This window comes from Diceros bicornis, chromosome 5, assembly GCF_020826845.1.
Source record: "Diceros bicornis minor isolate mBicDic1 chromosome 5, mDicBic1.mat.cur, whole genome shotgun sequence".
Lineage (NCBI taxonomy): Eukaryota > Metazoa > Chordata > Mammalia > Perissodactyla > Rhinocerotidae > Diceros > Diceros bicornis.
In genome coordinates, this window is record NC_080744.1 from 40,431,399 (window position 1) to 40,446,626 (window position 15,228).

Here is a 15,228-nt window from a genome sequence, read left to right on the forward strand (position 1 = left end):
GGGATGTGCCAAGAAAACTTTCTTAGCTTCACAGCTCCAGGGTTCCCTCCTCTGTTGTTAATGTCAAGTACCTAAATACTACTCTCTTGTACTTACATCTTAAATGTTGCATATTGCTAATGTATTACTTTATATATCACTCACGCACACAATCTGAACTTTCTTATACCCACAGTATTGCTGCTATTCTCAATCTGGTTTGTTTTTAGCAGTTTACCACCGGGTGAGGCTCTTTTTTTAATGAAGGCAGTATTTAATGGTTATTTATAAGAATGCAGAGAATTTAGGCTGCCCTATGTTGTTTGATTCTCTCAAGACTGAGCAGTTTTTCACCCACCCTCAGTTTAAAGCATGTGGGGACTTCTGTTAGCTTTGCTGGTAGTTCTCAGTCCTGACTGTCCGGGTTTCCTATTGAGTGGGGTTCTCCCCATTTGCAGGTTAGCAATTTTTCAGTTCTGCAACCCTTACTCCAGTATCCCCTTTCACTTTCCACCACCTCCACTGCACAAGTCCTGCTGCTGTTGGTGTTTTGGGTATATCTGCCCATAATTCAGAGTTCATGGAGATTGCCTGTTATCTAGTTATGTTGAATTTTTTGTTTTGTTTTGTTTTGTTTTAATTTTTATTTATTTATTTATTTTGTTTTGTTATCCTAGTTAGTGTATATGGTTTTCAGGAAAAGTTTTGGGGAGATTCAGAACTACACTGTTAATGTGATCATACCACCTAACTCTGGATATCTTTTATTAACGGTGCCTTTTGTTGTATGGAAATTTTACATTTTAATGCAGTCAAATTGCGAACAACTTGCCTGGTTGTATGATTTGTTTATCCTAGTAGTGCCCAGCTACTCCAATATAAGCACGGAGAAGACTCCTTAGTGACATCTCCCTGCCAATTACAAGTACCTTGTATTTTCATCTCCCATCCCCTAAAACCCTTCCTTCATTGCCTTCAGTGTTACCCTCCCAGAATATTTTAAAGTCTTAAAACTAAATCAATGGCTTTTTAAAAAACTCTAAGTACCCTTTCCTTAAATGAAAGCTTACATAGAAGTTCCAAATGAAATATCACAACTATCCAAGTTTAGCACTTTTCCCCTCTCTGGTCTACTTTTCTCCCAAAAGCTCTTTGGCACTTAGCCTGAAATCACTGAGGTAAAAAGAAAGCAAGTTCTAAGTGTAGAGTCATGGTTTAGAAACAGAAGGAAATCACACTGTTTATCTTAAGGCTCAATCCCAGGAGATTCTGATTCAGGATCTAGGATGAAAACCAGAAATTTGTATTTTGTTAACACTCTCTAGGTGATTCTAATGCACAGTCAAGTTTGAGAACCATTACACTAGATTTATGCTGCCCAATACAGTAGCTACTAGCCACACATGACTATTTAATTAAAATTAAATAAAACTAAAAATTCAGGTCCTCAGTTGTACAAGCCACATTTCAAATGTTCAATAGCTGTATGGGGACAGTGACTACCATATTGCAGAGCAAATATAGAACATTTCCATCATTGCAGAGTTCTTCTGGACAGTGTTGCTCTAGATAGTTGTTTCCACAATAGGGTGTGTATATCCAAAGGGATGCATAGATTGACTTGGGTTTATTTAAATAGAAATATTCTAGTTTTCAACTGATTTTTTAAATCTCCATTTTTGGGCAATGTATTATAATGTACTTAATGTATTAGTACAGTATTGCATGAATATAAAATAATTATATATATATAATATGCATGCTTAAAAATGATTTACTGATGGAGTGTATGGTCAAAAAGTTTGGAGCCCATTACACTGAATACCTGTCTTTTAAAGACTTTCTCTGGGCTGACAAAGATCATTTTTTTCTTTTGGTGAGGTAGATTAGCCCTGAGCTAACATCCAATGCCAATCCTCTTCTTTTTGCTGAGGAAGACTGGCCCTGGGCTAACATCCGTGCCTACCTTCCTCTACTTTATATGGGCCGCCGCCACAGCATGGCTTGATGAGTGTTGCGTCGGTGTGTGCCTGGGATCCAAACCTGTGAACCCTGGGCCACTGAAGTGGAGCACATGCACTTAAACGCTATGCCACAGGGCCGGCCCCCTGACAAAGATAACTTTTAACTAGAGCTCCTTTCTAGGTATAGATTTTTAATTTTATTTATTTATTTTTTTCCCCCAAAGCCCCAGTAGATAGTCGTATGTCATAGTTGCACATCCTTCTAGTTGCTCTATGTGGGACTCGGCCTCAGCATGGCCGGAGAAGCGGCGAGTTGGTGCTCGCCCGGGATCCGAACCCGGGCTGCCAGCAGCGGAGAGCGCACACTTAACCGCTAAGCCACGGGGCCGGCCCTAGGTATAGATTTTTATACTTCAAACCCAAATCCCCAAACATGAGAAATCCTTTTTTTCTTTTTAAATGTACACATACATTTTATTTCAAAAAGCACAAGAACATTATACAAGTTTTAAATTTACATTTTGCAATAAAAGATATCAACATATGCATTATTTGTATAACCTCATCATGGATGGAATTTGAATCAGTGGTATAAACATATTGCAGTCACTAAATGTAGATCATCATCACAGTGAACCAAAATGCATAGTTGTTATGAAATGACAAATGACCACTAAAGGGTGAACTCACAGCCCACACACCAACATAATAAATTAATTATACAGATATATGTTTTTCTTCACTGTATCATTAAAATTCCTGCCGGCCCCTCATCAAACATTAGAAAAACACAGTTTTGGAGCCATCCTGTTGAACCAGTTCCTCCACATACTATACTAAAGAAAATAAAGTGACTTTTTGCTCATTTGTAAGTAAACTTCATAAGCATAATTAAATTGTTTGCAATGATGAAGGCAAAGAACTAGGATCTTTGATATAATTAGAAATCCCTTAGGCTGGGGGCAGCACTGAGACATATGTTCATCTACAGTGTGGAGATCTGATCAATCTCAATAAGTGGAACTCGATCTGAAATGGGTTCTTTGGCAGTAAGGGTCTCACTGGCCACTGCAGGATAGTCCCTCTGGCAGCTTGAGAGCTTAACTCCAGGATTTATGAAGTTAATATAAAAAGACTAGAAATAAAAAGTCAGTTTATCTTTGTTACACTGGGGCCAATCAATTAGGGCAGAAGTCAGCATCTTCTCTTGCCTATTCTGGCTCAGACTTCCTAGAGAATCCATCCAACAAAATCATATAAGAAATAAAGGGAAATGTTCTAATCATTTAATCATATTGGCAAATTTGACAAACTGAATACTGAATTTTCTGATCCTCACCCATCAACTGTTACAAATTGTTCACTGGAGTTGTATTTCCTGATACCTTCTGAATAATAATTATTCAAGTAGAATATCATGATTGTGATTCTGATGCCTGTTCATGCAAATCCTTTACTGCAAAATCCACCTTTTCTTTACTTTACATAAAAATACCAAAAAACCTAACCCCAAATGTGCATCATTAATCACTTTTCAAACAAATTTTTATTCACTTGCCTTTGCTGAGCAAAAAGAAGGTAGGAAAACATTTACACACATACATGAGAGTGGTTACCAAAGGCAAATTAGGATGGTCTTTGACTGCATCTTTCAAACTCCTAACATTACCCCAGAGACAACAGAAGCTAAAATGGAAAATTTCAATTTATCTTCTGTCTGCTGTTTCGTATCACAAGTTCTTGACATAAAAAGTTAAAGCCAAAAACCAAGAAGTCTATGCACAGATTCAGGAGAGCTCTATTATTTATAAACAAGATGGCTCAACCACAGCATGTTATAACAGGCACAGACTATTGATCACATGGCTTTTTTGGTGGTTTGTACTAGTCATAAAACCAGAGTTTATGAGAAGGTTGCACACAGATAACAAATGAAAGATCTGTCTTTTACAAAGACATAGAAGGTTACAGGATTGGCTTAAATCTGATTGTTCTAATTTACAGCTGCCACGCTCCATTCATTAGGGGAATTTTCTTATCCTTATTCTACAGATAGTTTACATAGGACTGCATCAGATTTCTAAGAGTCAAAGAGGATGGTGCCACCGTCAAGAGATAAGTGAGCTCATTTTAGAAACTTGCCTTTGGAAAGTGGAAAGTATAATTTCAAAATTCAACAAAGCTATTTGTGGCCAGAGGTGAGGATTACGGGCTCTTTGTCCCATCAGGGATGAATAATGAATACATTATCCCAACTCTTCTTGAGGTCTACAGTGGGAAAAATGCTTTTCCACACTGGCAGAAATTTCCCTTGAAATGTCAGCTCTGTCCTTATAGAGATTTAGTTTAACTTCTGGCTGAAACAGTAAGTGGCACATTAGGGGTATTTCCTTAAAAGAGAAATAATAAAAGATTTACTTTTTTGAAGACTTTCTCAGTTGAAGTACGCTGCATGGTTTCTGCAATTCCTCTTTAGCTGCGAAGAAGACTATCACAGATTATTAGAATCTTGTCAGTGATCCTAAACTTGGTGGCGGGGTGGGGAGAGGGGAGGCACACCAAATACCAAATTGTATGTAGAAGAGTTAACCAACATATAAAAATGTCCACCACTGCTTAACGTGACTTCATTTACCAGGTGGATGAAATGAAATGGGACAGATTACGAAGGGAAATGAGTTTTCTGGAAACATTAGCAGAATCAGACATATGGAGTGAAGAAGCATTTCTTTAGTGTTTTGAAACATACAATAGATTAATCTACGTCCTTTTTTTCCTTTAAGCATATGTTCACTAATTGAAAGCAATACTCCATTAAGGAATATTTTATTGACGTATGTGAATCTGGACATGGAGCAAAAGACCCTCCAACCCTTCCCCAGCCCTGAGAAAGGGCTCCATAATTTTGAATCAATCTTCATTACTATCTTCATTCGTGATTGTCCCGAGGCAGAGTTGGAGCTCATAGTAACTGCCAGTTGAATCCAAATAACATCTGATTAGTTTCCTGGCTCCTAGCAATCTCTTCTATAATGCAGTGTTGTTGCCACACCAAATGGAGCTTCCGATACCGCTCACGAGATAAATGAAGGGGGTTGCCCCTCCTTCAGGAAAAAAAATAACATGTAAGTTTGAATCAAATAACTGCCACATCTTTATTGCCTAAATTAGTCTGAACTCTTGAGATATTCTTGGAGCTGGGAGGAGTCACCAGGACAGAGTTTTAAGCGGGATATTTTCCTTTCACCATTGATCACTATGAATTTGATAGGTTACTTAGCTAATGAAGCAGAAATTTACTCCTTGATTATTCAGAAAATAGGTCAAGTACACCATGGGCATTATGGAACCCCACTTAAATGGCTAATGAGGTTTATAACTTGAAGCAGTCTATTCTTTTTTGGGTGGTTAGCCTGAATGGGGCTCTAATGGCTTTTTTGCCTCATATAGTTGATCCAGCTTTGATTTCTGATTTTTGCATAGTAGAGGTTAGGTCTGAGGTGTAACACTAAGCCCTTGAATTACATTCTGCTCCTCAGAAATATGTGGTTATAGTTGTCCTTATGACACAACAAAGCTGCTGGTGATTAGCAATTATTTAAACAAAATTACTCCACGTCAATTTTAAGGTTGTACAGTTTGTAACACTGTATAACAGCTAATCCAAAATGACTAAAGTTTGGCTGTTGACAATAATGGAGAACTGTGAGATTCTTATTCCTGAGGCATCCAAGTGTCTCAGCTGGTTGGGTATTTCTTTTTTTTTTGTGTGAAGAAAATTATCCCTGAGCTAACATCTGTCACCAATCTCTCTTTTTGCTGAGGAAGACTGGCCCTGGGCTAATGCCCGTGCCCGTCTTCCTCTACTTTATATGGGATGCCGCCACAGCATGGCTTGATAAGCGGTGCTTCGGTGCGTGCCCAGGATCCGAACCCCGGTCTGCCACAGCAGAGCATGCGCACTTAACCGATACGCCACCGGGCCGGCCTCAAGGTTGGGTATTTTCAAATTGTCTGATTAATTAAAAAATTCTGCTTCTTTGTACCTTTTAGAACAACTCAGATCTCTTATCCTCAGTCATTAACTACTTTCACCACTTAGCTTTTTTCTCCCTTAATCCAAAGACTATCTCTATACAGGTCAAATGCCATCACAATATAAACAAATGTCTGTATGATCAAAGATTCCAAGTCCCATCTAGTAAGCCTATTCATTCCAAGCAATATTTCAAAAGAACAGAATTTCAGTTAAACAAAAAGAGACAATTTATGGTAAGAGGATCTAATCTGTATCTGTATGTACTTTTAGGACCACTGTGGCCTTACTTCCTCTTTCTCTTAAACCACAAGTGGTACTCCATTTCCTAACATCAGGGAATGATATAGAAAAGTTCAGGATTCTAAATATTTTGCCAATGCTTGGAAGCAAAGAAGGCTGATACAGCTGGCTAATAAAAAGTTTCAAGTATGAATATCCATTTTAAACCAAATTCCCTCACTGGACACTACAGAGATTTCTTTCTTTTATATATCAGTGTCAATTAAACCTTCTAAGTAATTCTGAAGAAAGGTTGACTAAAAATAATAAGCGCATTCAAGCATTAGGATGGCTGGCATCTTTAAAAATTCTGGAGAAGTATTACTCTCAAATTTTGGAAAAGCATAAAGTTGCTGAAAACTATGTGTTACATTTAAGATGGCATCATACTTAACATTTTTAACTTATAGCTTTTAAAAATATCTCTCAATATTTAGCATCAGCTTTTGTGTTTAAAGAACTGTTACCATCCACAATAATATGACTAAAAAAATCTTACTTCAGGCCAGGGTCTGTTTCTCCATATTCATCCAAGTAAGGAGCTGGATAGGCACAACCTCTGGCTTTACCTTCAACCAGGACCACTGTGCATTCTCTAATTCTGAAGGACAAAACAACCAACAGGAAATATTATTAACTGCATTTGTGCAAATGACAGGCACTGCATCAAAGTTAATCTAGAGAAAAGACATGCCAATATCTGTTAGGAATTCAGTATAAATAAAGACAATATAAATACAGACAGACTAAACTGTGTTTTGTCTAAAAGAGAATGAACACTGCTATTTTTGTTGAAGCTATGGGAAAGGATCAACGGATTTAGGGAAACGGAATCAGTAATACTGACTGAATATTGAAGAGAGGAAGGAGGCTGTCCTACTTGAGCCACAGATGCCCTGGAGAATGGTGGCTGGGGTGTTTCTGTTCTGTTTCTTGACCTATGACCTGGAGAGGGGAGGGAGCTTAACAGAAGAACAGAACCACATCTCCCAGACTGACAACCTTGGGCCAGAAAGAAGGTCAACTACGGAAGTGTTAAACCTTTCTGGTTACAGCCAGCCTCCAATAGTGCAGATCATAAAGAACCACTGCCAGCTGGAAGGTACTTGGAACTCTCACAGTAGAGAAATGGAGACATGAAGAATAATGCTTGTGTACATGTATACAGAGGGATAAGTACTACAGAGAGAAATTATAAAATAAATAGTTGGAATGGGTAGTGGGTTTACCCATAGGTTCCCTAGAAAAAGAAAATAAGAAGAAAACAGGTGTTTGGGTTTGGCTTCCACACATCCATTCCCCTTTTTCCAACAGATGCCTATAAGCAATGATTATATATTCCATAGTGAGTGAGATATTTGGGCTTATGTAAACAGAAACACATTACATGTGGAGAACGGAAAGAAAAAGCACATGCATCCACTTTAAATTTTCTCTCTCTCAGGTAACCTACACTCTACTTTCATAAATTGAGTGACAATAGTCACTCTTAGTCTTTTATTGAGAGACCAGGGAAAACAATGGTTGGCTGATAGAGGAAATGAAGAAAACTGAAACATTCAAAGGACAATCTAAAGTAACAATTTACATGTATGCTTTAAATATAAGTTTTAGGACTCCAAGCTCTTTCACTATACCATTGTATTGTATTACACAATACCAAAGTAATCAATACAAAGTCTACCACATTTGTTTAAGAGTTTCCACAAATAATGAAAATGTGAACAGACTCTTCCTTTAAAAAAATTTATTCTGTAATATCTTTTCAAATGCAATCTCATGTGATTAACAGGTCTATACTCTAACTTCTGATAGATCATTCCTATCAACACACTGTCCTGCCATAATGGCCTCTAGATTGGATCCAAATTCTCGAAGTTCATTAGGAAGCTTCTAGATCACTCACTACTCACTTTAGGAAAATGCAGACTCCAGCTCCACAGTGAAGTGCATGAAAAATGCAAGCACCAACCTCTTCCCCATTCACAATTTCTTGGCAGCAAATGTTCTGAGAACACAGTATGGCCCCACAGAAAAGACAGAGGACAGGGTGCTTTTGCTCATCATCTGCAGACCGTGGGCACCTCGAAAGAGAAGAAAATATTAATATCGTGGAGAAACAAAAAAAAGCATGATATATCCAGTTAGCAATGAAACATGTTTTTATCATTGGTCACTTTGCAGCAAAAAAGCTCTTAAAACACAAGGAAACATTTAATTAGATGATTTCTCTCTAATACTTCCGCCTAAGAGGACTTAACAAAAAATCTTCTGATTAATCCATAGTAAGAAATTTATTATTAAATATACAATGTACTGATAATTGTTCTTAAGTCTGCCTTGAGATTGAGATGCATTTATAGAATCCAGTCTTCAACTGACATGACCAATTTACAGTCAACTGCCTCCTCTGGATCGGTTTAGTCAAGCTGGCGTCCTCAGTGTTGGAGGAATATAACCTTATAGAGGTATAATTGTTTTTTAAAAAAAATCACAATTAGCAGTAAGGGTTCAAACACATTTTCCCTCATTTCTTTGAAGTATTAAGATGGAGTTGAGTTGAAATGAGAGTTGAAATGAGAGACTGCTGTCTTTGAGTTGATGCACCTTTCCATCTGGGAAACACAGCAAGTCTTAGGAAGGAAAAAGTGACAGAGCTGACTTGCTGGAAACAAGTAGTACTTTGAATCTGACTATTTTACGTAGTAGCATGCTAGAGCCTTGCTATAATGCCCAAAGGGGGTATCATTCTCTGAAGTGACAATGGTTATCTTTAAAAGAGGAGCTTCCCATGCTCCTATCTCTGCTGTATAACGGACATAATGGAAACATCAAGAATTCTCTAATTTGGGCAGTAAAAAATAAATGCAACCACAGGAGAGATCCAGCGAGGCCCACAATGGGTTCAGAATAAAGAGCACCAAAAAGAATCTCCAGTAGGGTATTAACAGTTTATTCTCTGATCCCCAGTTTCTCAGGCAAGATAAGAAAACCACATAGGAGCAGAGGGACTCTCTGCATAGGTATTTCATTCCTGTCTTCTGTAGGTGAGGGAGCTATTTTCACTTGCAAAGGGTTGTTCAAGAATGTAATTACATCTCTTTTTGGACAAAGCCAACATCTTCTTTCACCTTTAGCACAGGATGGCTGAGTCTGAGTCACTAGCCATCCTACAGAGGAAAATAAGGGTGATGTCTAAAGTATAATAACTGAGCAGCCATACTGCTACACTAGAGATGGTTAGTCCTAATGGAAACTGGTGGTGACAAGAAAACTGGAAGAGATCATCAGATTTATTTTCATTTTTACTTGAAACCAGTAAGTAGTAATATCACCTAAGAGGATCTTCACTGTGATTAATGACTAACACTCTTCTCAGATCTTCCTAAGAGCCTACAGCATGATACCCTTTAATATCTGGAAGATAATACCTATTCACTGGGCTTCTGTGGTAGCAATGCAGCCCTAAGATTAGGAGAATCACTGAATTTATAGCTGGATGCAATCTTTGAAATCATCTAGCTGATTTTTTGAGGGCTGAGAGGTAAAGTGACTCAACCATTTCTTCAGTTGGCTGACCTTAATCTGCATGAGAGAAGCAGCAAGGGAACTAACACCCGGTCAATTCTATCTGGTAACAGAGGCTGGAGTGTGGGCTGCCCTGTCCCTGCCGGGCTAGTTAAAGCCCCTGGCTTCATGGCTCAAAGCAATGGTTATACCTAAATAAGAGAATTTCCTTAGTCATTCTGTAGGGCAGTGTTTCTCAGAATGGGCCAAAGAAGGGCTCTTCAAGCCCTCAAAATGATCTCAAACTACAATCTCTTTCTCTGGCTCCTTCAAACGACAGCAATTTTTTAACACATGACTGAGGACTACTAATAGTCACCTTGTACACCAAGACAGTTAACTGGAATTACTAACTGGTATCCTTAAAACAAAATTTAAGAGTTATTTGTGTTTAGTGAGAGCTCTAATTAATTTTACTAAGAAGTTTGGCTGCTGCACAATGCTTAGTAACATTATAAAACTCCTAACTGACCTTTGGAATTCCTGCAATTTGGGAAAAGGACGATTTGTTACTAGTACATCATCAATGAAGTCTTGAATAGGCTTTGATTTTCAGGCTGCTGAGATCCTTGCCTTTTAATTACAAATTACTGCTAGTTTCATGTTATCATTATCTATCTGTTTTGCTATGGGTGGTGGTATGATGCCACCTGACTGTCAAGGATACATAATTGCATCAAAGCAATTAGTAATAAGCAATTAGCCAAAAAGTAATTTTGGCTTATTATTTTCAAGACATGATGTATTGTGATTCAAATATGAAATATTCACACACCAATAGCTAAAGCAGATATGAATATAATTTCTCCATTCAGTGACACTTTATTTGTGGTATGCTGCTCATGAATTTATGCTATTCAAACAACTGACATCACATTACAGCAAGGTAAATGTAAAAAAAATATTATTAGGGTATTAGTAATGAATATAAAGTAACTTGTTTATTTTGCTTCTCACCAGTCTTTATCATCCAGTATTATTTTGATTTGAAAATGATCAGTGAAAGGGAAGAGGAAGATAAAAGAAAGTTTGAGAAACACTGCTTTAGAGTAGTGTTTAATCTGATTGAGGTCAGAGAGGACACGGGGCCAAACAAAGCTAAAGAGGTATACTCCTCTTTCCAGTATCCAGGCTTGACCCTGAGTCACAATGTTGTTATCTGCTTTACTATTATAAATGGCTTCCATATAAGATTTTGTTTGAAAAAAAGGGTTATTCAGTGTTATTTCAGTGAATGGATGTGGTCACCACACTGTAATGTACGTAAAATGGTGTCTAAAGACAGATGTATAAAAGATATTTCTAAGCGTGCTACTTGCTTGTGAAGTTGAGAACAGTGTTATTTCAGTGAATGGATGTGTTGACCACACTGTTCTACATGTAGAACACATTTCAAGATACGTGAATAAATGACGACTCTTAGAATGTTAAAAAAAAAAAAAAAGGTTCTTGTAGCTTAAAAAAAAAATTGAGGAGGGATGTCATAGAAGATGATGGAGTAGGGAGCTCCAGGAATTGGTTCCTCTACTGAAACAACCATTGATCTGGCAAGAAGTGGAACTCTGGAGTCTAGATGAACCCTTGCAGCATCCAGAGGAGTGCTTGACAAAGAAATAGGCTGGTAAATGTCAGTGAATTTTGGCATTTTGTGTAGTGGCTATCATCCCCTACCCCCTAACCCTATGGTGGTGGCTGCCTACAATCCTGGTGTGGCTTGCTGGTGCTGGGATGGGCAATAGGGTCCTTGTCCTCAAAAAACAGAGCTGTGTGTTTAGTTTTGCTGGGCAGGTCACTGTGGGGCTGGCACAGAGATGGCTACTGTTTCAACCTCCAGAGGCTGAAGCGGCTTCCTTGGTGGTGATGGTGGAAGGGATTTAAAGAGACAAAATATTCTTTATGTTTTTTCCTTTTCTTTTATTTTCTTATTGGATCCAGGCATTTAAGGAAATCTCTGTCAGTTCACTGGCTGACCGCAGAGATAACAGAACAGAGGCTTTATTGAACACACAATAAGGAATATAGTCTTTGTAAAAATAGTTTGGAAAAGTCACTAAACAGACAGCTGCAACCTTTATCAAGTGGCAATGGCAGTTCCTGGGGATGGGGGACAATGTGATTGCCAGAGTTACTACATTACAATATTCAAAATGTACAGTTCTCAACAAAACCTACAAAGCTTACAAAGAAACAGAAAAGTATGGCACATCCACAGGAAAAAAAGAAACTGACAGAAATCATCCCTGAGGAAGTCCAGACATGAGACCTAATAAACAAAGACTTGAACTCTCTTAAATATGCTTAAAGAGCTGAAGGGAATCACTGACAAAGAACTAAAGGAAATTTAAAAAGTATGAAAGAGCAGGGAATATCAGTAAAGAGAAATTATAAAAAGGAAACAAAAAAGTACAACAGCTGAAATAAAAAACTTACTAGAGGGGTTCAACAGCATATTTGAGCAGGCAGAAGAATCAGTGTATTTTAAGGCAGGGGAATTGAAATTACTGTGTCAGAGGAGCAGAGAGAAATAAGAATGAAGAAAAAAGAACAGAGCCTAAGGGATTTATGGGGACACCATCAAGTATAACAACATATACATACATTATGGGAGTTCTAAATGGACAAGAAAGAGAGAAAAAATTTTTTTCAAGAAATAATGGCCAAAAAACTACCTAAATTTGTTTAAAGACATGAATCTATGCATCTAAAAATCAAACTCAACTATAAGGATCAATTCAAAGAGATCCACGCTGAGACACATTATAATCAAACTGTCAAAAGTCAGAGACAAAGAGAGAAGCCTGAAAGCAGACAGAGAAGAGCAACTCATCAAGTACAAGGGATCCTCAATAAAAGTAACAGCTGATTTCTCATCAGAAACCATGGAGGCTATAAGGCAGTGGGATGATATATTTAATGTGGTCACAGAAAAAAGCTGTCAACCAAGAATTCTATAACTGGCAAAACTATCCTTTAAAAATAAAGAAGAAATTAAGACATTCCCAGATAAAAAAATGCTAAAGAAGTTCATTGCTAGTAGGCCTGTCCTATAAGAAATGCTAAAGGGGGGGCCGGCCTGGTGGTGCAGCGGTTAAGTGCGCACACTCCACTTCTGCAGCCCAGGGTTCGCAGGTTCGGATCCTGGGCGTGCACCAACGCACTGCTTGTTAAGCCATGCTGTGGCGGCATACTACATAAAGTAGAGGAAGACAGGCATGGATATTAGCCCAGGGCCAGTCTTCCACAGCAAAAAAGAGGAGGATTGTCATCGGATGTTAGCTCAGGGCTGATCTTCCTCAAAAAAAAAAAGAAATGCTAAAGGGAGTCTTGCAAGCTGAAATAAAGAACAATAATGGTAACTCAAAGCTATATAAAAATATATAGATAACTGGTAAAGGTAACTATATATGTAAGTATAAAAGCTAGTGCTACTGTAATTTTTGATACATAACTCCTCTTTTTGTTTCCTTTATGATTTAAAAGACAAATGTACAAAAAAATAGTTATATGTTAATAGGCACACAGTGTACAAAAATGTAATCTGGGGGCGAGCCTGGTGGCGTAGTGGTTAAGTTTGGTGCACTCTGCTTCAGTGGCCCGGGTTTGCGGGTTTGGATCCCAGGCATAGACCTACACCACTCATCAAGCCATGCTGTGGCGGTGTCCCACATACAAAATAGAGGAAGACTGGCACAGATGTTAGCTCAGGGCTAATCTTCCTCAAGCAAAAAGAGGAGGATTGGCAACAGATGTTAGCTCAGGGCCAATCTTCCTCACCAAAAAAAAAAAAAAGTAATCTGTGATTTCAACAACATAAAGAGGGGAGACAGAATTGGAAAGAGTTGATGTATGCTATTGAAACTAAGTTGGTATCAATTCAAATTAAATTTAGGATGTTAACTGTAATCCCTATGGATACCCAGCAAAGTTGCGGGGTATAAGATCAACACACAAAAATCAGTTGTGTTTCAATACACCAGCAACGAACAATCCAAAAAGAAAATTAAGAAAATAATTTCATTTACAATAGCATCCAAAAGAATAAAATACCTAGGACTAAATTTAACCAAGGAGGAAAAGATTGGCACACTGAAAACTACAAAACATTGCTGAAAGAAATTAAAGAAGGCCTAAACAAGGGCAGACATCCATGTTCATGGACTGAAAGACTTAATATTGTTAAGATGGCAACATTCCCCAAAGCAATCTATAAATTAATGCAATCTCTATTAAAATTCCAGTTGCTTTTTGCTGAAATGGAAAAGCCAATCCTCAAATTCATATGTAACTGCAAGGAGCTCCAAATAGTCAAAGCAATATTGAAAAAGAAAAACAAAGTTGGAAGGCTCACATATTACAATTTCAAAACTTACTATTAAGCTATAGAAATTAAAAAGTGTGGTATCAGCATATGGACAGTCATATAGACCAATGCAACAGAATTGAGAGTCCAGATATAAACCAACACATCTATGACCAAATGATTTTCAACATGGGTGCCAAGACTATTCAATGGGGGAAAGAACTCTTTCTTGAAAAATGGTGCTGGGAAAACTGGAAACCACATGAAAAAAAGAATGAAGTTGGACCTCCTACTTATTCCAAAAATTAACTCAAAACAGATCCAGAACCTAAATAAGAGAGCTAAAACTATAAAACTATTAGAAGAAAACAGGGGTAAATCTTCATGGCCTCAGATGGGGCAATGGATTTTTAGTTTTGACACCAAAAGCACAAGCAACAACAGAAAATACATAAAATGGACTTCTACACATCAAATGACATTATGAAGAATATGAAAACACAACTTATAGAATGGGAGAAAATATTTGCAAATTAAAAATCTGATAAGGGTTTAATATCTAGAATATATAAAGAACTCTTACAACTCAACAACAAAAAAGACAGTCCAATTACAAAATGGGCAAAGGACTTGAACAGACATTTCTCCAAAGAACATAGACAATGTCCAACAAGTGCAAGAAAAGACTTTCAACATCACTAGTCATTAAGGAAATATAAAGGAAACCACAATGAGCTATTATTTTACACCCACTAGGATGGGCTTTAATTAAAAAAACAAAGTAACAAATGGTGAGGATATGGGAAAATAGGAGCCCTTGTACACTGCTGGTGGGAATGTAAAATGGTGCAGCCATTGTGGAAAACAGTCTAGTGGTTCCTCAAAAAGTTAAACATAGAATTACCATAATGATCCAACAATTCCACTCCTAGATATATACACCCAAGAGAATAGAAAATATATATGCACACAGAAACTTGTACATGGATGTTTATAGTAGCATTATTCATAATAATCAAAGGGGGAAATAACCGAAATGCCCATCAATGGATGAATGGATAAACAAACGCTGGTATATACATACAACGGAATATTATTTA

At 37.6% G+C, this 15,228-nt stretch overlaps 1 protein-coding gene across 2 annotated transcripts in view; it reads right to left on the reverse strand.

The window, feature by feature from the left end:
- Nucleotides 1-2,374: 2,374 nt before the first annotated feature.
- The window catches only part of UBR1 (ubiquitin protein ligase E3 component n-recognin 1), a 143,140-nt gene continuing 130,286 nt past the window's right edge, over nt 2,375-15,228 (reverse strand). Inside the window, exons 45-47 of one of the 2 annotated variants that reach the window (XM_058541380.1) lie at nt 8,175-8,345; nt 6,761-6,862; nt 2,375-4,431 (exon numbers count right to left, since the gene is read on the reverse strand). In XM_058541380.1, the coding sequence (XP_058397363.1) occupies nt 4,416-4,431; nt 6,761-6,862; nt 8,175-8,345 (289 nt within the window). In that variant the 3' untranslated portion in view covers nt 2,375-4,415. Of the gene's footprint in view, nt 5,048-6,760; nt 6,863-8,174; nt 8,346-15,228 lie in introns of both variants that reach the window. The other variant, XM_058541379.1, reaches the window with a different exon arrangement.